The sequence below is a fragment of the Camelus ferus genome, chromosome 16 (assembly GCF_009834535.1).
Source record: "Camelus ferus isolate YT-003-E chromosome 16, BCGSAC_Cfer_1.0, whole genome shotgun sequence".
Taxonomy (NCBI): Eukaryota; Metazoa; Chordata; class Mammalia; order Artiodactyla; family Camelidae; genus Camelus; species Camelus ferus.
Genome location: NC_045711.1, coordinates 2374454 through 2400637, shown reverse-complemented (window position 1 = coordinate 2400637; position 26184 = coordinate 2374454). Strand labels below are relative to the sequence as shown.

At 36.7% G+C, this 26184-nt stretch overlaps 1 protein-coding gene across 10 annotated transcripts in view; it reads right to left on the bottom strand.

Moving 5' to 3' along the window:
* SYNRG (synergin gamma) overlaps positions 1–26184 on the bottom strand; it is a 78732-nt gene that overhangs the window by 29968 nt on the left and 22580 nt on the right. For 5 of the 10 annotated variants that reach the window (XM_032498290.1, XM_032498288.1, XM_032498285.1 and 2 more), the window contains exons 4-15: positions 24982–25112; positions 24209–24314; positions 23421–23532; positions 20362–20544; positions 19202–19435; positions 18178–18255; positions 16022–16218; positions 15145–15393; positions 13451–13584; positions 8718–8836; positions 8511–8573; positions 3521–4468 (exon numbers count right to left, since the gene is read on the bottom strand). In XM_032498290.1, the coding sequence (XP_032354181.1) occupies positions 3521–4468; positions 8511–8573; positions 8718–8836; positions 13451–13584; positions 15145–15393; positions 16022–16218; positions 18178–18255; positions 19202–19435; positions 20362–20544; positions 23421–23532; positions 24209–24314; positions 24982–25112 (2554 nt within the window). The remainder of the gene's footprint in view (positions 1–3520; positions 4469–8510; positions 8574–8717; positions 8837–13450; positions 13585–15144; positions 15394–16021; positions 16219–18177; positions 18256–19201; positions 19436–20361; positions 20545–23420; positions 23533–24208; positions 24315–24981; positions 25113–26184) is intronic. The other 5 variants (XM_032498294.1, XM_032498292.1, XM_032498293.1 and 2 more) reach the window with 3 other exon arrangements.

The following is a 26184-nucleotide window of genomic DNA, read 5'->3' as shown; positions in this document are numbered from 1 at the left end:
GCCTGCTTTTGTTGCTAACTTTTGTGGATCTTTCTAAACTTATTTTCTTAAAAATGAAAAGAACTTGGGGCAGGGGTATAGCTCAGTGGTAGAGCTTATGCTTAGCATGCATGAGGCCCTGGGTTCAATCCCCAGTACCTCCATTAAGAAGGAAGGAAGGAAAAGGAAAGAAAAGAAAGAGTTCAAAGTTTACTTTGAGACATTCCCTAAAGTCGCTTTAAGAACTTGCTTTATGGATTAAGTTAAAAAAGACCGAGAGTGGCTTCATAATACATTCTGAAGTTGGAAAGATAATGTGCTCGACAGTTAGAGGGTCGAGCATCCAACTTCAAACTTAAATCAAACTCAGTCCTGAAGACTTCCCGGTATTAACATTGAACACTTTCCATTACAGAGATTATCAATCAGTCTACACTTACTGTGCTCCAAAGTCCATCTCAATACCATTCAATAATTTATTTTAAATTAAATGGACAGATACCCAGTTATTAGCAGATGTGTCCCTCTCTCCTCAACACTAAACTCTTAGGCCTCCCTCCTCACCTTTCCCCTCTCTTCACAGTACAACTCCTAGTGGAGACAGCTCTGGGGATGTTTACTAAGCAATAAAGTCTATCCAGTTTCTTCACTAGAAGAAAGGAGTACATTTTCTATTACATAAAGTAGTATAAGGTTTACAGCTTTTTTTCTTTAAACATTTAAAGTTATATTTTAATCCAGTGCCATGTTAAAAATTTATATCAGTGGAATTACAGGGGAAAAAGGCTAAATGTACCCAATACTTTCTCAGGAGAAAGTTGTTTGAGGAAACAAAATCAACAAAAGGGAAAAAATCCTCTAACCACAGGAGGGTTTAAACTTGATATGGACCAGGTATTTCTTTGGTCTATCTCTAGAAAAGTACAAATTACACACATCCCCACACTTTCAAAATATGCCAAAGAATTATTTATTAACATAGGACTTACAGATCACAAGAGAGTGGTACAGAAGAGCTGGAAAAAAAGTCATCAGAATAAGCATGCAGATCAGTATTTGCAGAGGAATATACCAAAGCAAGTTCGAAAAGGCACATTCACACAGAAAATGTCTAAATGGAAAAAAAGACATCAGAAAAGCAGCCAAAAAAATAATAAGGCGCTGATTAAAATACAAAGATTTTCAATGTCAAAGAAGAGCTACTTTACAGGTAGGTAGGCAGGTAGGTAGCTACAGAAATCTTGCTAACCCTTTGAGAGTGTCACAAATGAGGGTCAGCTCTTGCTGCCAACGAAACCAGAGGATCTTAATGGCTGCACATCAAGATGCTTCAATGCTGAGAAATTCAATTTAGTGGGGGGACAAAAGCAGCCTGGTTGAAATTATATGCAGCAAGGACTCAAAGGGCTAAATGTAATAATACGCAGAGAAATCAGGCAATGTTATTAGTATTATCTACCTTCCATACAAAGAATTATAGCAAGGGTTAAGAGACAGTATCCCCTTCAGAGTTAAGTTAGGGTTTCTAAACGGGATTAAATCCACTAGGTTTTATTCTCTCTTCACCAGCCCACTTCTTATTTCTCCAACAAAAAGTACTTTTAACCCTCAAACTAAGAAAGTAAGAGATACTGTGATCAACAGGAGCATACAGTAAAAGCCAATTGCACAGGAGAAGTTTCTGCCATTTAATTCTCTCCAATACGTTTACGCAGCAGTTTGCTCAACAATATAGCTCACTGATCAAACATTAACCCCTTTTAACAACCACTCTAAAGGGATACTGCTCCTTTCCGACAGGAGGTTTACAGATCAAAAGGAGGAAATAATCTACTTTTAAGAATATCCTCATACTGAAGAAACTTGGCTTGAACATTACAGGTTCCAAGCTGGGAATGTTCCAAACATACATAGAAAGACATGAGCACAGAAGATTATTTTAACAGGTCAATCAGAACAAGCTCAGGAACAAATCCAACCTCCCTCCCCAAATGGGAAAAAAAAAGAAAAAAAAAAGGATATCCCAAACCCAGATTAGACTCATCTCATAAAGACATCTAGCTTGGCACTGTGAAAGAATATAGATTCACTTTCAGAAAAATAGCTTCTAATTAATAACTTCAGAGTCCAAAAGGCTAGCATACATGTTATGAGATTTTTTTTAAATGAAAAGCAAATGTTGTTCAGAAACGGAGCACTATGCAACCAACTGCTGTAGCTCAAGCAGCTCATACAAAAAAGAGAAACAAAATCACTCCAGCAAACAAACAGCAGCAAAAAAAACAAGAAAACATCTGAAGAAAAGTACAAAAAAAAATAGCAGACAGGCAGGGGCCCGAGGAGCCCTGCAGACAGCCCACTGCACTTGGAAAAGGCCTTAGCAAGGAGCACACGGCACACGGCGCTCTTCCGACACCTGGCTCCTGATTCAGCACCCTGTTTAAGAAGACCTCCAACACTCCAGCAGCCAAAGGATGGATACGATTTTGTTTTCTGACTTACTAATTTGACACATACAAAAGCCGTAATACTTTACAATTTCTACCTGCGTCTGTAGACTTGGAAGTGTCTTATGTGTCCCTCTCTAGTTAAATGACAACAAACCCTTCCTAAACATAATGCATGTTCCGGAATAATACAGTAATGCTGAGATATTTCTCATTATTAAAGGCCACAAAATAGGTTTATCTTTCTATATACACATCGGGGAACAAAACAAAATAAAAACTAGGACACTTAGGAATCTAGTTTTTCTGATAGGAAGTTGGATTAGAGAATAAACTGCTACATGTAAATCCATATGGAATTTAAAGAGGGCTCCCATCTAAGATGTTTTCCAACATTTTATGAGACAGTTAGTAGTCACCCTAGTCTACCATCTACAGATTTGTTACAATTTAATACTTCCAGTAATAAGAGTTAACACTGAAAACCGTGCCTAAATTCCACTAACAACTCACGCCCTGCTCCTTGCCAGACCCTGGCACGCCGGGCACCCACACACAAGCTCTTTCCCTCCTCTTCTCTTGTAGGGACGTGGCAAACTGCAGGACAACTGGCTAGACATTTTTACTTTCTTAACCTAACAAGAGTCATTTTCTGTAAACCACACAGGATACTATATTGGCAGCTGCCAAATATACCCATGAGAAGAAAAAAGGAGACTGAAACACTGACCTCACTCACAGAAATGGAGGAACATTACTGACACTGCAAACATCTTTATAAAATTTCTAGCAATGTGGGGTTTGTTTAGCAGTGGATTTTGATGTGCCTCACACACCAAGTTGGTGTTAGATTTCAACATAAAAATATTTTAGCTATCCAATCTAGGTTCCCTAGTATTCATGGTATCCATATATCCAAGTATCCACAGAATCAAATTTAACACTGCTTTAAGGGGACTGGCAATGAAGAGGTTAATTATTAGACATTCACAAAGGTTAATAGCCAGAACCTTAGTCTTCTGCAAATCCACACCCACAGAATCATCTTTGAAATCTACATCACCATCACCAGAGCAATCTCACCAATTCCTCACCTGCAGCAGGAGGATGCTGGCCACTAACTGTTGGTAAATCCAAAGAGCTATCAGACATGACATGTTTAAGATCTCCTCCCACATCAGCCAGTTTCATGTCAAACTGAACAGAGAGTGCATCTTCAGAGTCCTCCTTGCCAACACTGCTGCCACCAATGGAAGGGAGATCCAAGGACTTCACCGAGGCAGAGTCTTCCTTAGTGTGTCTGAAAGCCACTGCTTTCTCTCCCAGGGATTTGTCCGAGTTCATGGAAGAAAACTTACTGGAGTGGAAGTCAGCAAAATCATCATCACTCTTTGCTGAAGGAGTGTTATCTTTCAGTTCTTCAGAACCTAGTCCAGACCCTTCCAAAGAGAGTTGTTTGAAGACATCGTACTTGGTTGACACAGCAGCTGGGCTCTGTCCACTCTTCCCTGTGCTGCTGGTGCTGCTGGGCAGGGAGCCAGGACTAGCTTCCTCTTTAAGGGCCTCATACTTGTCATCCGCCTTTTGCTCAGATGAAACAGAACTATTAGTGAAAGCCATAAAATCTGCAAAGTCATCCTGCTCCCCGACAGATGCTGGACTAGAATATTCCCCAAAAAGGTTGAATTCTCCAAAATCATCAGCCAGACTCGAAGTTTTAGTTGATGCCAATGCTGACACAGCTGCGGCAGACCCCGCCGGCTGGGGTCGTGTGGAAACAGGTTTCGGTGCACTAAATGCAGCTGCAAAGGACAATGGTTTCTCACTGCTGCAAGTAACTGAGGAAAACATATCTAGATCTGCTAAGTTCAGAGGATTTTTCACTTGTGCTTGTGGTTTCTGTTGTATAGCTCCTGAGGGGAAGGCTGCTGGAAAAGTTTTGTCTTTTGTTGGTGGCTCTAGTGGTGATAGACTATCAGCGGTTTTAAAGTCGGTGAAACCATCATCAGTCCCTGCAGATCTGAATTCTGCGAAGTTTTCTCCTGAAAGAATAGAACCAAGTAAATAAGAATGCTGAGCTGAGAAGGTCATGATGCAAAGCACATTAAGGTACAAACATATCACAGACTTCTCCCTCCCTGGCTTGACATTATTGAAGCACAGTTTAATAATATCCCCACCAAATACCCCTTCTGTTTTCACACTGAAGGCTAGTGATATGGAAATAAATAAAAATTTGCTCATGTCAGGATGGTATGTCTGTTAGTGCCAGAGCCTTCGACGGGCCAAAAGCACTGCTCTCAGGACTTTCTCTCACCAGGGCTAGCTAGCCACACATACAATAGAATAAGAAATAGGTGTTGGAGGTTCCTGAAGAGAGGCATATTAAAACAGTGGCCCTTTAAGATAAAATGTGTTATGTGGTGATTAGGTTAAAAAAAATCACAGGTATCAATGAAGTATTATGAAAAACACTGCATATAATATTTAGGATGCACAATGCTCTGCTCAACTAGGCACTTTAAGCACAAGGTTAGATACTATGTGGTTTTGCTCAAGTATATGGAGGCATTAATTTGAAGGGAATCTGATGCAAAAATTTTGAAAAGGCATCTATTTATTTGCAAAGCATTCTTGCTAAGAGCACATTATAAAGTAGTTTTCCCGCATATTCTCCAACAAATAAGCTGAATCTTACAACAAAAATCTGGGAGTACTTGGGCTTTTCTTGAAATCAGCCATCTCATTGTACCAATCAGCACTTATTCAAAGGGATTTCAATACCAATTCCATTGTTAAAAATTTCGAGGATTGGATTTAAACTTTAGTTTATATTTTGCTACTCTGAAGATGGGGTAATTGGCAGAATTATTTTATTTTTAGCTAGAGAAAATAGGTACTAAGGTACTTCTCATAAATAATTAAACAGGTGCAGTTAAGATACTGATAAAAATCTAGACACATGGTTCTTAATAGGGTCTCTATTCTTTATTATCACAGTAATATGATCACTCATAGGCATGAGGTTAGGATGCAGATGATCTGTTTTCTAACAGTGTCTGAAGGTCTTCCATAAAATCCACTAGGTTATACCAGGTAATTAAAATCAGAAATAAACCAAACATAAGTATAGTTATATCAACATCACTTATTATTTAAAAATATGACAGCCATTTCTGGAGAGTTATAAATTAAAATACAAGCTTTAATTTCCTCATCCATTTCTTAAATTCTATCTTTCCTTAAAGTGAGATACAGAAGCATATTAACTATAAAAATGTATTTAAAACCAAAATATAAAATTTTCATTAAAATAATACAGGCTTTAAATATATTATTCTTGTAACATGATATATACTTTGATATATCATATGAAATAAACCATAGAAAATAATGGAAGCTTATTTTTCCTCCTAAGATATTTAAACAATTCACCAGCATAATTTATCAACAGAGAAATCTATGTATCATTCAGGAAATTTCAGAAAGAGAAGAACAGCATTCAAAATTTCTGTATTTTATGTTTTCATACATACCACTAATAAAACTAAAGTCAACTTCACAAATTGAGAAGAGAAGCAACTTAAAAAAATTGCCCTATAATTTTAAGCAAGTATATCATTGATAATATCTGTATTATTCCTGTAAAAAAAGCAAGCAGCCAATTTTGTCACAGCCTAAATTTTGGATGTGCTGCTTTAAAAGATCTGTGAAATTGACAAGTTTTGCTTTATTATTTTGAAAAAAAAAATCACCACAGCAAACTAAACTTACTGATGAATTGTAAACGTTTCCATTAGAAATGTGAGCTGGGTGAAAGGATTAAAAAGATAAAAATGGGTGGGTTACAAGTTCAAAAATAAAGGGATTTTTGGGCAAATAAATTAGCTGCAGTCATTGGAAGCCTGCTTACCAGCGGGCACATTAAGCATATTACTTCATGGGTAGCTTTTCAGTTACTTCTGAATCCTCATAAATTTCCCTAACTGCCACTTCCTAGGCCCTAACAACATTTCAAAAGAGATCACTTTGTGCTAAAACTTTAGTACATGTCACTTCTCTATATAGTGTATTTTCCTCACCTACTTTTATTTCTGCTTTTAAACTGTAGGGGTAGAAAAAAGGAAATATTATTCAACTGTCATTTGGACTTGAACTATAGTTCTGACCATAATACTATAAGTCTCTTCATAAATTCTAAGATACTAACCCTGATGAAGCCAGTCCAATGTATTAAAAAAAAATATATATATATAGTGGGAGGAGATAATTAGGTTTTTATTTATTTATTCTTGGAGGAAGTACTAGGAATTGAACCCAGGACCTCATGCATGCTAAGCATGCGCTCCACCACTTGAGTTCTACCCTCCCCCCCTCCCAGTCCAATGTATTTTTAATCGGAGTAGAATAAAATACATTCTCCTAAAATGAACAAATTGGCATCTCTACCTGGAAGGCCTTAGAGTCAAAGGTAAGACAGGAATGAAAGCAAGCACACAATGGTGACTACGACCACCTGGGATTCTGTTAGTAAAGAACAGCAAAAGCAGGACTAACGTACCGCTTACATTTTGGTGGCACCATTGTATTTCCCAGGAACAGCATACATACCACACGATCACTAACACATAGTACATAAAGAACCCTGATGTTAAACCATGCTCTTTACTCTAAACTTGCCTTGGCCCAAGAGTTGGTGAAAGCATTGTTAGGAGAAAATGACAAATTAACAACCCAAAAGTTCCTCTAGGGTTTATCTTTATAATCCTAGTATCTAATACACACACTGAGGAAGAAAGTTATATCCTACGATAGATAAGAAGTTTGGGATTAACAGATACATATTACTATATAAAAAACAGATAAACAACAAGGACCTATAGTACAGCATGGGGAACTATATTCAATTTCTAATAATGAGCTGTAACGGAAAATTATCTGAAAAAAATATGTGTGTATATGTGTAACCGAATCACTTGCTGTACACTCGAAACTAACATTGTGAATCAACTACACTTCAACAAAAAGTAAGAATTAAAAAAGAAAGTTACTACATCCTAATGGTTTGAATGAAACATTTCTAAAACCTAGGAGTTGTAAAAAAGTTAGTATTTTTTTGGGGTGGGGGACTAATTAGGTTTGTTTATTTATTTTCGAAGGGAGGTGCTATGGATTGAAACCAGGACCTCCTGCATGCTAAGTACATGCTCTACCACAGAGCTATACCCTCCCCACTGAATATTTTTAGAGATACTTGAACAGTATACATTCTACTTTAACTTTCACACGTATGCCTTACCTTTCCTATAATCTTCCCCCACCTGCCCACTCCATTCTTGGGGCAGGAGGGTGAGAACAAATGACTGTGGAAGGATGTTTCAAATCTGAGCATTCAATACACAAAGGTAGAATGTGGTACTGTTCCCAGGAAGAAATTCTCAGTAGAATATACAAATTTCACAGCATGCATGGTTAAGCTTTGAAGGACATAATTTGACTAATGGATTATCTAAACCCTAAACACCAGGTTTGTAGTAGGATTTAGCCACAAACGTAACTTTCAGTCTTTACATACATATACAGCTCTCAAATCATCCTTCTATATTCCCAACCACATGATTTAAGCCCTTCTATCAGAGATGGGCACCATATAGGCACATAAGCCCCACTCACTTCACCTTATTAAGTTACAGACAATTTTGAAAATCCTGAGGAGTAAAAGACTGGTTGCTGCCTTCTGCACAGTCCACAGACTGCTGCACTGTGAACAGTTTCAGTCTTGATGAGCATTAAAATAATCGAAAGTGGTCGCAGGAGTATAACTAGGCTTGAAGGCTTCCAGTGAAAGGGAATGCACTATCTTCAAAGGAAACTGCATCGATCTGGGGTTTGTCCTAAATTTCAGAAAATAACTTCCAATCACGGAACCACATTTTACTTTCTTGTAACTTCTAGAGCCACAAAACAAGAAAACCACCACACACACAATAAAATAATTTTAGAGATGTCACTGAAAGAACCATCAAAAATCTCTTATATTAAAAAATTGCAGTACTTTATCCATTTAAGGAATCAAACACTTACCTAAAGATTTGCTCTCTGATGTCTGTTCAAGTTCTCTGAAAGCACTATATTTGTCACCAGGCTCTATGATGAAAAGACAGAAAGCTCAATTAAGGTTAGGAACCTTGAGATCACAACTCAAGGACATTTACCATCAAAAGTCATCACTGAAAACAAAGATTTACATTCACAGGTTTATAAATTTATCAACTGTTTTTTTTTTTTTACCTCCAAATGGAACAGTATTTTCAGAGGACTTGTCAGTTGCAATTCCCTTAAACACAGCATATTTATCCACTGAAGCAGATGCTTTAGTTCCAGGGAGTGGCATCAACAAAGAAGGAGCACTAAGAGGGAAAAGTAAATATTTCTTAGTGACCAGAACATTGTCTCCTTCCCTTATCATCAAGGAAGAGCTTAGAATTAAGATGGCATTGGGCACCTAGTAACACTCACGGCTCCCTGCTTTAAAAGTTAGAAACTATATATGTGCACCACAAATGACAAAAAAAAAACAAAACATCCTTTTCCTTGAAAAAAATATACTGAAACAACACTCAAGCAGTAATTCTTTTCTTGATTATTTGAAGAGGGATCAGATCCACGCTGACCATCTAATCATCTTTAAGCCATAAAAACCAGAGCAATGGCATTGGAAATAGATTATTACAGAATGATGATGACCTGCATTTTAAAATTTAGGTCCATAAAACTGTGCAAGTGAACTGCTCCAAATATGTATACCCAATATTTTAAAGTAAATTATGTTAACCTTAATATATTCTCTAAAAGGGGTTCAGAATGCAGAGGTGGAATAGTTAAGATAAAAATCTATTTATGAAAGGCTGTTCAAGCCAAGATGTAAACTGTTCTTCATTTGATCATACTGCACTGCTTACTGGCAGAAGTTCACCCATCTGATAAGCAGCAGCCGAGTTAATACAATTTGCATTTTTACAGGCATCACATCAGCAGTTTCAGAAGCTATCTTTGCAGCAAAACAACAATCACTTCAAAATCAGACAGGTACTTTTGCCTGTGGACACATTTCCCGCTGGATGGAAAAATAGCGTAATGAGTAGTATCTGTGTGGGTAATTCTTGGACGGCTCAAACAGATAGTATAAATGGCTTAAACACATACTATAAACAAATTACTTTTTTTTTTTCTTATCAGACCCAGGCAGCCCCCTGGCAGAACAACCTTTACATATGAATGACTACATTCCACTACTAGTTTGTGTCATTCAATACCATACACACACATTACATAAATGGATTTCTACTGAGTTCTTTGCCATGGAGCAAGAATCTTTTCACAGTCATTTAAATCTTCTTATCAGGGGCCCACAAGCAAGGTACAACACCCAGCTGTGGCGCAGGCACGCTAATGGGCGCCCACAGTGCTGGAGTAAGACTTAGTGCTACCAAATGTTACAAGCCCACATCTCTACCCAACAGCTGCTACGTATTTGATTTTGACAAATAGGTCATCATCTACACAACTGTAGGTGGGTTTTTTGAAGTTCCGTAAGTAATTAAACTACAACTCATTGAACAGAGTTTTACATACGAATAAAGTTAATTAATATCTCAAGAAAAAAAATCACAAAGTTGAACGATCCATTTGTCTTTATGATTTTCCAACATTAGCTATGTTCCTTTAAAGTCCGTGGTACAATCTTCTATTAAATGTGACACTTACCTGGATGTTATTAATTTTAAAATTATTTTCAGAATTGGAAAAAAAGGCTCTTCAGGATAGTGAAGCAACAGTGACTGAAGTCAACAAAATAAAATTCCATTCCCAAAAAGCTATGACTCAGACTGTAATTTTATGCATATAGCAAAGGAATAATTCATTCCAGTTCTTTCCCTGAAGTTATTATTAAAAAAAAACTGCAATCACTATGAAAATGTTTACACCAGTTATATAAAGTAGTTATCTGTTCCAAACATGAACACAGTTATTTCCACTCTTAATAGTAATGAAAGGTACTCAGTAAGGGAGGCATATTGTTTCAAAATTTAAAAACCTGCTTTTGAAAGGTAAGACTTCACAGGACTTCGCCACCAAAAAAAGTGTCTTGCTTTTCCTCTGGTGTATCATTCATGTTTCACAGTTACTCCATGGGGCTGCGGTAGATGATTTTACTTAGTTGCTCACCCACCTAAATATACCCACTTAAAAAGCAAAATAAAATAAAACCAACTCAAAACCCCTACAACTCAATCCTCTCTGAACTGTTCTATCATTAGTGCTCCATGTCTGCTTTGTTTACCATACGAGGCTCCCTGGTGCCTGGCACCCGACAAGTATTTTCTTACAGGATAAATGATGTTGCTCTCTTCCAGATGCCCCTTCCTGCCAGCTCAAGTGCTGTTTCTCCTTTGACTCTGACATCCAGTTCAACAGCGAGCCCAATCAATTTCTCAGAGACACACTTTTAGTCTACAACTCTAAACCCAGAGTCCGCCACATAATCTCACAACAGGATTACCATGGAAGCTGAACGGACCCCATACACAGTAGCAAGAATTACTTTCATCATGCCACTTACATCTAAATTGCTTTACAGATTATGTCACAAATCATAGGCATCCTGTAACTGGTGCCACCCTTAACTATGTCATTTTTTCACAGGCTAACCATACTCTCCACTCCAGCCTACTTCTAACACCTTACTTGCCTTTTCATATTCTGACAAATAATACCCATTTTTGCTTTAAAATACTGCCCAAAGTGGTCTCACCTAGGCTTAACTATTTATATCATGTTAACAAATACCCTTTTAAAATAACTTATAATATGGAAGATAGATTACCATGAACTAGGGAATTCATTATATATGGACACACACACACACACCACTGAAGGAGCAATTCTAAGAGAGTTTTCTTAGATAATGTAAATACCCAGATGAAACTAAGCTTCTTTATAGCAGGAATTGTGTTTTTCACTTCTATATTTCTAGTGTCTACACCAATGTCTGGCACATAGCAGATGCTTCATAAATGTTTCTGAATGAATAAACAAACACTGAATGTGAATTCTTAGACATGAGCAAAATGTTTCATGCAAGGAAAGCATACTCGTAGTCATGCCAGAACTGAAAAAGGGAAATCTGCCAAGCATAGCTGCATATGAAAGGGAACTATTTTGTGGAGATAATGCCACACAAAATTGCTAACACCACATATATCCCAGGTCTGGCCACTCACTTAAAATTTTCTATGAGCAAATTTCAATTTCATCTGCTGAGAGAGCTGTCTGCCAGAGGAATGAACCATCAATTTGATAAATTCTGTTTGTAACTTTCACACTACAATACACTCATCCAACAAACCTTTATTTAGTTACATACCACAGGCTAAGTCTACACATACAGACATGAAAGACTGTCTTCAGGTACTTACAACCTAGTGAGGGAAGCAGTCATGCAAACCAGTAATTACAGCTAGGACACAGATATTCCTAAGGTACCACAGCAGTAGAGGTGGGGCCCTTAACTTATCTTGGAGGTGGGGACTGATGGAGAGGGGTTAATAAAAACTTCCTATATTAAACTGATTTTTGACATGGAACTAGAGTTAATTATAGGGAGAATTTCAGGTTGAAGAAAACAGGATGTAAAAAGCCAGAGGCTTGAAAGAGCATGGTCAGTATGGAGTCATTCTGGCTGGAGTATAGTGGGAAATGGCGATAGCCAAGAGAGCTAGCAGGAGCCAGAAAGCACGTGGCCTTTTCCCACACTGAGCAGCGCTGACAGAGTTGATGGTGAAGGAGACACGAGGGAGCTGAAAATAACTGTTTCTGATATGGTGACTGGATATGGTGATTTGACAAGTTGTAATTTAGTTTTGAGGAGGAAAACAATGAATTTAATTTTATGGAGGTAATTTGAGGTGCCCTGGGTCATTCAGACATGTTCTAGACAGCAGCAGAACATAATCTGTTCAAAGGAAGAGATCTGAGAAAGAAATATTACGTGTCTATCAGGTTAATAATATGTGTGTGTGCTGGTTTTGCGGGCTTGGAACTCCCGGTACTTTACAGTCAAACCCCTCACATGTTTCTCCTATGTGTCATTTACAAGTGTTTCATGTATTCTTAAAATCAGGAGAATAACTCCTTCCCTAATTTGTAATTCTCTGTAACACCTAGCCCTTAATTCTTCTCACAGTGTCTGCAGGAAGTGTTGATGAAGAAATAGTCAACTGGTTAAAACAAAAGATGAATGAAATTGCTCAAATGGGAATGTAAGAGAAATGGAATATGTATCCTAATAAAAGCAAGTTCCAAAAACAACTAAAGACATTAACATTGCTTACGCAAAGCCTCACATGTTCCACTTGGTGGAAAAAGTATCTAAATGTGTTTCTTAAAATGATAGAAAGGTGTTGACAACATACTGAATCAGTTACTGTACCTGAAAGTTAAGTTTGTACACATGAGAAAAGTGCTTATGTAACTGTCTCTGCAAACAGATCTGAAGGCCTAAAACCCACAGATCTCAACTTAAACATGAGAGACATGAATAAATAATCGTATTTAATTTCTAACTTACGATTTCTGTGGAAAATTAATAGTATACTATAGTGCAAAATACCAAATTACGCGCCCCTGCCTAAAAGCTTTTTAACAGTTGAAGACCTGGATCTTATATAAGAACATGAGTCATCCCTGCCCAGCGGCACTCAGCTATATAATACATCTGGTTTAGCACATGCAAAAAGAAATAAAGTCAAGCAGGTATGTACTGGGAGGAAACAGTAGAAGCTGAAGTTAAAGGTGGACAAAGGAGAGAATATGAAGAGCAAAAGTATGAATAAAGGGGGAATGATCAAGAAAGCATGCGAGTAAGGAGTCTTAATTCCCTTCTTTATACTTGGGCTTCTCATTGTGGATGCCTCTTTCTCAATTATTAAAAACAGTGTTAACTATATTCAGCTCTTTTCTACCTGCTTCCATGCTGGGAATTACTTGTTTTTGAAGAAGCAGGCAACTCTTGGAAATCACTGAATGAGTCATCAAGGGATCCTGATTTAGAAGCATCTTGAAAGTCTTGGAAGTCATCTTCTTCTGGTTTTACCACCTGGGTTTATAGAGGACATTTAAATAGAAAACATCAAATTGATACAAAGATAAATAACAAATATCCAGCTGTCAATCTCAAAGACTATCTTTTAAATCTTCCCATTTAGGTACAAATATTTAATTTCAGAACACCCTTCAGACATAACATCAAGTCAAGTGCTTAAGGCAGGAATCCTCGTATTTTTAGATACTCTTCTATAAATGGTAAAAGACTGGTTTAAATAGCTAATTCATATAATTTTAAAAAAGCTGAATCATATTTGGTAGATTATTGAGAAACTGCCATCTTTTTTTTTTCAGTGTAACAAGAATACACATTTATTGATGTGGTTTCAGATTTCACATGGCACATAACCTTTATGAAACTATCTCTTTTCAAGTTTTGATATAGCACCAATGAAGCATATGCACAATTACCTGGAAATTCTATTAAAATACTCCTCTTTTCCAACTATATATTTGTGTGAGCCCAAATTTTCTTTATATTGTTTAACCAAAACAAGTTATCAGAATGCAGAAACAGATATCAGAATCCACCTGTCTCTTCTGTTTAGCTAGATATCAAAGAAATGGGCAAAAAAAGAAATCCAATGCCATTCTTTCCACTAACTTTTTTGTTTTGGTAATAGTAACTACTTTCTGAGAAAATGTCATCTTTAAAAAACATTTTATACATGTTTGTAAATTACAGAAGTGATACAAGCTTATTTCAACCCATCACATACATGTATAAAGTAAATCGTGAACACTGACTCCTAATCCCATGCTCTAGAAGTGAGCACTGTTAACAGTTCACTTTGTTTTATAGAAAAGCAAGCTTACACTATATTGTTCTGTGCTTTAAAAATGGAATTATATAACATGGACATCTTTTCCATGCAGCACATGTATATCTATCTCATTCATTTTAATGATCAAATAGCTTATCACTGTGTGGATAAACAAAAATGTATTTAACTTTACTTCTTCTGAGGGACATGTAGCTATTTCTAATTTTACTCTAACAAAGAATGCTAGAACAAATATCCTTGTATACTTTTTTAATTTGAGCTTTTAAGTGCTGTGAGATAGACTCTTAATAGTGTGACTGCTAGGTCAGAAGATAAAGACACTTAGATTTTTGACAGCTACTGCCAAATATGCCTTCCAAAAAGACTTTACCCAATGAACCTTATCCCCTACATTTGTACTGAATGTAAACTAAATATTATACATTTAAAAAAATTATTGCTAATCTGAGAACTGAAAAATAAACTAAAGCATCTTATTTAGGTTTAGCAGCTTCCTCAAAAGACTCAGCCTAGGAATTTAATTAGCTTTAAGCTTGAGGTTTAGAACATACATGATAAAGAACTACAAACTTTCAACCAAAAATTCAAATATCTTAAGGCTTAAGAAATTTCTTGTTTTTTAAATAATCAGAAACTAAATTTTGTATTGTTTTAATCCTGCTCCAGTGTCCATCATAATACAGCAATCTTTTCTGCATCCACGGAAAAAAAGTTGCCCAGATTCACTTTCAGGGATAATCTGGGATATACACAGCCTCTCTGTTTACCTGATTTGCAGAGTAAGTTGGCATGAAGCCAGTGGAAGTCTGGGCTGCGGCTCCTCCCACTGGTCCAACAAGATTAATGCCCATGACTGGCTGTCCAAGGTTGAGGGGCATGGAGCCCGCAGGGCCTGAAGGCATCCCAGTCGGCTGACTCACCGCAGGAGGCAAAGTCATAGGAAAGCCACTTAAAGTTGGAACAGGAGCCGCTGGGAACTGGTTTAAAGCATCAGGACTTATGGCAGGAACACCCCTCTACATTAAACAAGAGGAAAATGGAAACATTTTAGGAAACTGCAAACCACATACAATCTATATCTGGTAAAGAGAGACTTAAATGTAAGATCTATAGCTTTGTTTCCACTCTGACTCTCCCCAAACTCAGGAATTTGATACAAAAAAGTAAGTTACAAGGTTAATGTAAATCTAATATTTAGCAAAGAAATGGCCAACACATACCAATTCTGACATTTTCACTCTCTGACAAGTTGGGCTAATCTCACTATAATCAAATGATTTAACATGATTTCATAATGTGAGAAAAACTGCTATCAGACTGAGAATATTTTGTCAATATCTAAGGAATTTAAGACAAGGACTTCAAAGGACAGAGAGAGTAATTTCATCTATTACTCACTAACTCTCAAGTTCAGAAAGGTTACAGTTAGGTCAGAGAATGTTAATACAGAAAACAGTCTTTAAAACAAAGGAATATTCTGCTAGTATGCACATCATATAAACTATACATTTTTGAAGCAGTGTACCCTGAAAACAATCTAAATTTTAATGTCCAAGGAGTTCCACAAAGTTGTAGTAAAAAAAAATTCATTCTTTCAGTTTACACTGAAATGCGATTTGATCTAACCTTAGAAACAGTGTCTACCTGTGTTACCGCTATCATGGCGAGAACGGTATAAAGTTCCTCTTTAGTAAGCTTGCCAGGTGTGGTTCGATTAGCTAAGGCCCATATCTGTCCAAGAGTTTCCCTGGGAAGTCCAGATGACATCAGAATGGGATAAAGTTTAGCAGTATCTATTCCAGTTGGAGTCACTGTGGTTTCTAAAATTTTCTTATAGGCATCTATTAAAGGAAAGACCAGATTACAAATTAAACATATTAACTGCAGACCACATTAATCTTTTTAGTCACTGTTGCTTATACAAGAATCATCTTAGATCAAACTGCTTTAACAGAACTAAAGCCACATCAGGGTTTGAACTGCTGTACAGATATTCAAGTGGAAATATCCAGCAGAGAGTTAAGGTCCAGAGCTCAGAAGAGGGACTGGAATTTGGTCCTACAGATGAAGATTTGGGGCTAAAGGTAAGTGAAAATCTTACAATTCACTACAAGATAGTAATAATAAGATGGAGATGGTATAAGAAGATGCTCTGGACTTTAAAAAAGAAGCTGCAGAGTAATGATGGTGGGACTAATTTGAAAATAGCAGTGGGAAGCAAGAACTATAACAGTATCACCTTTCTCTTGCCCCAGTGAATTAAAGGCTATCAGAGAAAAACATCACTGGGTAAGGAGCTTTTGGAATAGAGCCTTGAGAGAAAGACAGTTTCAGTTACAGTGAGACAGCAGAGTAAGTTTTCGAAAAAAAGGAAAGGACTATTAGGAGCTTTTCCACAGTCAAATGGCCTTTCCAAAGGACAAAGTTTAAGGCCGTTACAGTTAGGATTGCCATATAAAATACAGAACGTCGGTACTGCATGGGGTATACTTACACAAGCAATTATTTGCTGTTTATCTGAAATTCAAATGAAACGGTGTTCTTTATGCTATGTGCTAAATCTGGCCATCCTAGTTAGAGGAGTTTGGGGGATAAAAAGTAGGGCTAAGGTAGACAGAGAAAAATGTTTAAAGAAAAATTTTGCATCTAGCATTTAAACTGGGACTACAGGTTAGTAGGCTGGCCATAAGAACACATTTTGACTAGGAAATTATGTGTGCGTGTATGTTTGGAGGGAGAAAGGAGAAAGAAATACAAGCTGGTGGCAAAGGGATAGAGTCCCAAAATATACCAAGATCTAGATTTTGTTTGTTTGGCTTGTAGACAGAGAGGAAGAAGAAAAGATGTAAACTGTCTACAGGGCAGTTGGGAGAAAATCAGTTATTTTTATGTACAGCTGAAGTCCCGCATGGTTTTGGGAAATTAGCCTTTCAAGTTGTGATTATGATGTCAAGTAGACATTACTAGTTTCTTCCAAAAAGAAGCTGAGCTACAGGGATCTTGCATGAGTTTTATTTAATCACCTGTAGAACCAACCTAGATCAAGTCTACGACCAACCCAGAAAACTAAAGATCAGACGAAAATTAACTTTAATTTTCAAGGGGTTGGCAAAGCAGAGCAAACTGAACAAGTTATAATGTATTAAGAGCGATCAGCAGATGCTACTGTAATAGTCACTGTTCTATACGCATCAACCTCGGCTTACATAGACTATTTCCTTGTACCAGTTGAATACTATACCACAAAGTGTACACTTCGGTGGTTTTTTTTGGCTCAGTAGTAGTAATATACACAAAGAAAAAAGTAAACAACACCTTCCAATGTGAAGTAAGATGCCACTTGGTCTTTTACTTCATACAGTATCACATGACAAAGAAGTCATAGAACAATATTTTTTAAATATATAAACTAATCACCAAGAGTTCAGGAAATTATACTAAATGTATTAGTACTATTCTTGATGTTATTAAAATTATTACTAATCTATGAAATAAATATGACAGTGTCTCTTAAAACACAATAAATCTAAGAAAAGCTTTTAGAAATAAAAGCATATAGTCAATAAAACATTAAAGCCAAACATTTCTCCTGCATTTATAGTTATTTCATACATGAGGCAGTCTTAAGAAACACTAGATGTATTTCATTGTCTGTACTTTTACAAAAAAATAAACAAGAAGAAAGTTACAATTCCTTTTGCATATTTCGTAACCACCACAGTAAACATTTACAATTACATCTACAACACTGAAAGTAAAGTATCCAGATGAAAATCTTGGACAAAGAAACTTTTTTTTACCTGGAACCAAACTCTCATTGTAAATCCAAGGAGGCATTCTGGGCTGAACAGGATCCTGTGAGGGAAATACTCCCACACCTAGAAGATAAGAACATTACCTAATGTATATAATGGTCCATGCAGAAAATGGGGAAAGCAGACTGAGTCATGGTTTTTTAATAAGAAGAGCACTGGCTAGAGACACTTAAAAAAAAAGTCACCAATATAACTAAAGTATTTGGTTTCTAAACAACTCTACATTATGTCCTAAGGCGTATATTAAAAAACAAAACAAAACCCCCCAAAAACAACAAACCCCCCCAACCCCAAGAAGTATCAAATCAATATTCTGGGTTATATGAGGCTTGCATCATTCATATATATTACAAATTAAAGGAAAAAACATGATAGTGGTTTAAAAATTACGTATTTTAAAAAAATGTAATTGTCCATGCTTCACCTGCAGCTTTTAATGTTTCTTTCCAAAGTCTGATTTTTTTTTTAACCTGAATATGACACTGCTGCCTTTGATGTATAGGATTTTTGTTTAAATTTTTTGTTTTTTACTTTGTCCAGTAAAATAGCCTCTAAAAGTTTGCCTCCTGTGCTGCCTACACTGTAATTCATCTCAGCAAGTTCAGTTTATTAAAATGTGGATCTTTTAGGCAGTTTGATTTATTTAAGAGAAGTCAAACTATATTCTCATTGGTGACTTTTCCAGTTAAATTTTAACTTTTCAACCTTATGGAAGAACAAAGTAGAAGAGAAGGAAAAAGAGTTTTTATAAAATAGAAGAAATTTTAAATCAGGAATGATTCTGATTAAAAAAACTAGTTATCAAAAACTTTTTTTAAGGAATAATAGTGTGTTGAAAGAATTCAGAGCAAAATCATAGGGGTTAGAGAAGAGTGCATTAAATATATTTTAAGCAAAATTTCAATTAGCAAAATCAAGCAGCATTCATTTTAAGATTAATGCTTAAGGTGTTAGCATTCAAGCAACATTTGGTTAAATGAACTTTTTGCTGAGTATTTTATGAGCTCACCACTCTCTTCAATGGACAAGTTTTGGTCTGAAGTCTTTTCTGCCTCTGTGGTAGTGGTACCACTGACACGTCCATCTACAGCACCCCCGTTATTGGCCGTTAAACTGGGATGGTTCTTACAGGAACCTGGGCCCAGAGCTTTGTGCCCAACTTCAGAAGAATTGAATTTAATTTGTTCCTGCCCAGATGCACTTATATCACAAGATACTAGGAGCTTCTCCTCCAAGGAAGGGCCTAAACAAACAGCATGAAGGATTATTTGAATGTAACTGCAAGTTTCTAATCATCCATTTCCACCCCCAGATTCTGCAGGGAAGGCTCTGCCAAACATCAATTTTGAAATAATTCAAGTTCACAGATTTGTATAGGATTTGAGAGACTTTAGAGATTTTAGAGAACTTCAACATCGTTACCTACTTTGATTCTCAAGAATTCTATGACACAGCAGGCAGAATGGGATAGCGGAAGGAGTACTACCTTAGAAATCTGGAGACCTACCCAAGATACAGGCACTTCTACTAACTACTGTCTATTTCTGCATCTGTCAACTGAGAAAGTCTAGACTAAGTACATGTCTGCTAAGACCCCTCTCATCACCATTCTACGCCTCAAGACAGAGGGTGTAACTGCCTCCTCCCCCATTATTTCACAAGTGACAAAACTGACGTACAGAAACGTTTAAAGATTTGTCCAAGGACAAACTGATAGTAAATGAAGAACCTGGGCTTCTGATACCCAAGTGCTTTATCACTGTACCAGAGACAGCACTTTCTAAAGCAGCTTTTGCTGGTTCATTACTCTTAAGAAAATGAGATTGGTGATTTCCCCAAACAAGAGTAACCTGAAAAAATCAGTTTGTTTTTAAAGTTCTAAGTTGGTTTAAACAGGTCCTAACTTAGGAGCAAGAGTTTCAAATCACTTTTCTGGAACGTGAATTTAAAAAATCTAGATATTTTGGTGAATTTCGCTAGCACTCATATATTCAGGTACATTATTTCTCTAGTTATGTAAGTGAAATAAACTATCCTAGGTTATCTCAGTATTTTCATTAATATTCTAGGAGTTACCTGCTTTCTGTACACTGTATGAGGCTAAAGCAGTAGAGAAATTAGGAATTTGCCCAGGGACACCACGTAAGGCGAAAGACACTGGAATCTGACCTGGAGGGAGAGGCTGTGGTCCAGCCTTCTGTGTATGCAACTGGCCAAGTGGGGTGGTGGGATGGAAAGACTGAAAAGTGGAAGAAGGCCCACATGTGGGAACTTCAACAGGCCCCTGCATAAAGTCACTGAATTCTTCTTCATCAAGAAAGACAGTTTTAGTAGAATGAGATGTGGGATAATCTGCAAAATGGAAAATGGCAATGAAACACACAGAAATGAAAATCAACAGGGGAAAAGAAATTAAGATGTAGTACAACTCCAAAAGAATATACTGAAACATAAACACTGGAGGTGAACAAGAAATCACACGAACAACAGTAAAATGGAATTACACAACGAATGCAAAACACTTTGATGCCCATTTATACACAATTTTTGTGTCTTTTTAGAAAGAGATTTTATAGCTATCTTCATCTGGTTCAAAAATAGGAAAACGTAAAACTCAAAATTTCTTTCCTTCTATTTTTTTCCTGAAATCACTAATAATTTACATCAAAGTGGTGATAACTTTTGAAACCCAAGTGATCTGTTTATCTGGATAATATTCTCTCAAATCAACATATACCAGAAGAAAATCTACCTATATGCTACTGAATGCATTTTAGATAGATACATACTCTGATGATTAAATTTCATTGTGCCAGTAAGAAACAATACATGATACATACCTGCAGTTTTTGATATATTATGTTTAATGAATGCACTTAGCATAGTTCACATTTCATATGAGGAATGAGTTCCCATATGAGGAATGAAAATTACAGAGGCAACAAGAACATTAAACACATTACCAAAGTGATACTTTCCTGTGAAAATCATCAAAGTTAGGACACCACAGAGTGTTAAGTCAAACAACCCAACAGTCAATTTAAGAAAAGTAAACCCTGACTGAGAACTATGTTTAAAAGATCCGTGCCTCTAAAGGATGTAAATATCACAGTGGCTTTTTACTGTTAAATGTGAGATTCACTTATGTAACAAACCTACAGGGACTACATTTAATACTAGGCTCATTAACAACACTATTATTGTTGCTTCTTCACATTTTTAACTGCTTTGAATTTAACATTTACTAAAGTCTAATGTCACAAGGAGAGTCCTTTAAAAAAAAAAGGTTCTCATCTGAAATACAGAGACACTATGTGCTTCTCTTTTGGACCCATTCTATTTTGGCTCTGTGAAAAAAACCTCGGAATATGTAAAGTTCTATGAAAGATGCAAAATGAGCATGTGAAATGACTACCTTAATCAATTTTGTTTAAAAAAGAAAAAAGCCATGCCATAATGAATCTCAACCCTCCCAAATAATGATTACTGGGAGTGTGGATTTGAGGTCTCAATTTGGGTTCTCAGACCAGCACCAGGAGAAAACTGAGAGCTACTATGAATATTTTTAAAATGGACCCTGACTGTTTAGGCTAACCAGTGTTTCTTTGGATTTGGCTGGAATTATGTTAATTCTATGTGGTAATGTTTTGGCTTATAAACTCTTGTAGTTACATACATGATTAATAAGAAGTATAAAAAATCATGTGATACAGTTTGCATTCAATACTTTAAGATAAAGTCTATGGGGAAAAATTAAAAGATGTCTTTGGTGGTAAAAAGGCTGGAAGCTCTTTTTATATACTTTAGGCTTAGGTTTAAGACCCTAACTGGAGAAGCTCTGGATATTTCTTGGCTTGCTTCAGAAAAATATTTTTCTAGCTAAGCATGAAACAGTTATCTAGAAACAGCTAACTGCATGCCCGTTGATTAAACTCATGAGATTATTTGAACATCAAAACACCAATGTATTAACAATGAGGTTGTTAAACCAGACGCTGTTGTCCAAAGTGGGCTTTTTATTTGGATAGAACAGTATGTTACCTAACAATGACCATTTCTCTCTGCCACCTTCTCCTTTTTCTATGTTCCATGCTGGCTCCAGTTTTATCACTCCAATGTCTATTCTTAAATTACTTCTTGACTAGCTTATTCAGCTTATAATTTTCATTTTTAGGTATGTTTCTTTCTGAACTCAATCTGATTGCTAATATCCATTCTCTTTTCAATCTCAGTGTGTATTTTACTTTGGGACATATTTTTGGAATAATTGAGTATATAATCTAACAAGTGAAATTAGTTAGAGTAAAAGCTGTCAAGAACTGGTTACTGTGCCAGGATTAGATTACCCCCTCCTGATATCATCTATAAAAGGTATTATAAGGGTTTAAGATAAAATTTATCAATGTAATGTATATCAGCAGAAAATAATACTTGGCTGAATGATTTATGAAAACTATTTACCTAATAATGGTATGTTAGTCTTGAAATTAGCTGAGAATGGGTCAAGATATTAAATTTTAGAGGAGGTACTGGGGATTGAACCCAGGACCTTGCGTATATTAAGCTGTGTTCTACCACTTGAGCTATACCCTCCCCAAGATACTAAATTTTAAAAAAGGATGTGGTAATAGTTACGTGAAGACAAGACTCATTTCAACTGCTAAATGTTTAAAACATGTGCAGAAAAACCCCCAAAATGTCCCCTTGCCCTGCTCTATTAGGTACTTTTCTTCTGCTTACCTGATGACAAATGATAATAAAAACTATAAAGAAGTGTACTTAAAATTTCATGAGAAATACTATTAAAACCGTGACTTTTTAAAGAGGTCATTTAGAAAATTTGTAAGTTTAACCACACTGAATAAAATCTGAGCTAGATCATAAAAGTAAAATTACTTTAAAATAATGAGAATGAAATGATAAACTCCTTTATTACAGTTGCTTTGAGTGAATGGATTTTTACTAACGTTAACATACTTATTTATACAAAAGATTCACAAATAAAGTTATTATACTGACATTTACTAGAAGACAAAGAGGTTTCTTCCCTCCCAAGATAGTTATCTAGACCAGAGCTCATAACCCACTGTGAATTTTAAAACATCCAAATCTGTACTCGGCTTGAAGGAAGAGTTCAACACTGACTCTTCACACACACGACGGTCAATAAAACATATAGAGACTACAAATCACCTTCTAACAAAACAAAATTTTAAAAATAAAGCTACCTGGTTTCTTAGGGTGTGATGCTGGAGTAGGGTGCATCTTAGCATCTCTGGAAAATCCATCTAAGTTTCCTTTTATGGCTTCCAAAGCATCATCTCTACTCTTCTCTCCTGTCTAAGAGAAAATAAAACATATATATTTCTTTACTTACCTCTCACACTTCATCCTAAATCCATATAAATATTAAAAGAAAAGTGCATCTATTAGTCTATTTCCAGTATTTTTACCACCTACTTTGGATAGTGAATTCTCCAAGTCAGAAAAACACTGACAAGTGTATAAAGCAAAGGCGTAAAATGACACTCTATAGAATTTTATTAAAAGCCCATTTATAAATACTTTAGGGGACAGCTGGTAGACATTAAGTATCCAGTATTAATGCTTCCCAGGAAATGATTACAAACATTTCAGTGGTAGCAAAAAAGACTTGTGAAGATAATGGCTGATAATCCATTCTCTTCAACAATAAAGTATCTTTACAGAAAGAGAAAATTCCTTCACTTTTGTTTGGGGTTTTTCTTGGGGGGGGGGCGGAATTAGGTCTATTTTATTTATTTGTTAGTTTGATTTTAACGGATGTACCGGGGGTGGAACCCAGGACCTCATGCACTCTAAGCACACACTCTACCACCGAGCTAGACACCCCCCGCCCCCACTTTTGGACTTAAGGCAAAACCAAAATGAATGAACCACAGCCTCAGCTTGGGCTGATGCCCACATGACAAAATCCGCTGAATGAGTGAGAAGAGGTGTGTACAAGGGGTACACTGCGTGTTGTGGAGCCTATTACCTTGGGTTTCACACTGCTCAGAAGTCTCAGCTTTTGCTTCTGTTCTTCAAACTGGCGTCTTTTTCTTTCTTCTTCTAAGAGTTTTTGCTGCTGTTCAAATCGTTTTCTGAAGGAAAAACAACCTAGTAAAGAGCCGGCTTCAGGGATTATCAACTGTTATATTCATATTTCTTCTACTACCAGTTTCAGCAATACCATCCTGCATTTCTAGAACTAAAAACTTCAGTGGTAGTTGTATCTAATTTTTCTCAAGACAGTCCTTTTCCCCTACTATATAAATTTCAAAATATACAAAATGAGTCTAAAAATGATTTACCTAAATTATAGACATGAATTTGTCTAATTTGCAAGGGGAGGAGATAACTTTTTGCATGCAAAAGGAATCTCAAACACATAGGGAGGTAGACAAAATAAAAACAGCCTTTGCTCTGCATACAAAAGAGCAGCTTCTACTTGGGGAAGCAGCACCGCACGTGAGAAGGGACACCGGCTCAGGGGATCAGGAGCCTGCACTCGGTTCTCCTAATAACTGTGTAACCTGCATTGACAAGTGGCTCATTTCTTTGGACCTGACTTGCCCCAGATGTAAAATCAGACGGTTGAGTTAGAAGGTCTAAGGCCCCCTCTGGCTTTAAACTTGTAATACAAGTATTTTAAAGAGTTTTAAAGGCACTGTGACTGTTTCAGCTTCACATCTGCACTACAGAACACCTGACAACTGTAAAATTAACTGCCACCAGGTATCCTTATCCTTGAATCCCGAGGTCCCTTACTGCTGCTCTTCGGCAAATTGCTTCTGCATGTCTGGAGTGTACTGTGGGCCTGGAGGACGCATTCCCAGGAACGGTGCTTGTCCCAGGTAAGGCATTCCTCCTGCTGGTATTGCTCCCATCGGTATCCCTGCCTAGAAGAAACAAAGGCTTAGGCTTAAAAAACACAATTTCTTCTTCTAATTACGACAAAGAAAAACTGTAGCTTCCATAAATTTTCTTAATATTTTTATTAACGAACTACATACGCATTTTAATAGAAGATTCAAAGAACACGGGCTAAAAACGAAAAGCTCCCCTTAGTGTCCTGCCCTTCTCACTTCCCTCACTGTCTTCAGGGGGACCACCACTGCTAATAGCGTGAGGGAGGGTGTATGCGTAAGGAAGCACATGTGCACGCACAAATTATATCCTGGTGAGCTCACTGAACCAGACGCTTTGAGAAGAGTTATCAAGATATGATGTCCTACATGTCTTTGAATTTCCAGCAATAGGTAAGTTCCTGGCATATGGTAGTTATTTCACAAGTGAGATTGAACACGCTTTTCCAATATGTAGGATAGGATAATAAATACTTTGATATTATCAGAGGCTTGATATCCAAACTTTGACAGAAAATAAAACATTTTCAATAATAAATGACATCTCAATACAACAGCATAAAATTTACTCAAGTGTCCAGAAGTAAGAACAGGATTGCACAACAGCTAATCACAAAATCTAATATTAATGATGATGATGACGACAATGATAATGGCTAGTTTTCACAGAGTGAAAATTTCTCTATTCTTCAACCTTCTCCTGAAAGGTTCTCCAAACTTCAAACTCGGCTGTCCCTGGAAGCCCTCTCATTCTTTTCCAGCATCTCCTGTAGATGGGGAATGTTGCTCCTTGCTTCCACCTAAACCCTTTTTCTCCTCTCCCTTCAAAAACCTGAATATATTTGGATTTCTTGCCATTAGACTTCATCATTTACTATCCTACCTCGTTTATGTCATCTACTGACCCTCAACTCCCTTACTCTTTAACTGAAGGCTTCAGAACCTTGCAATGGTCCATTCTACTCCTAAACTGCTCTTGGTGACGTCAATAATCACGTGGATGACATATCTAATACTGTGACCTCTCAGGTCTCCTCATCACAATCATGTCCAACATGCCATTTCAACTTCCCATTCCACAGTCAAACCCCTGATCATCAGCCCC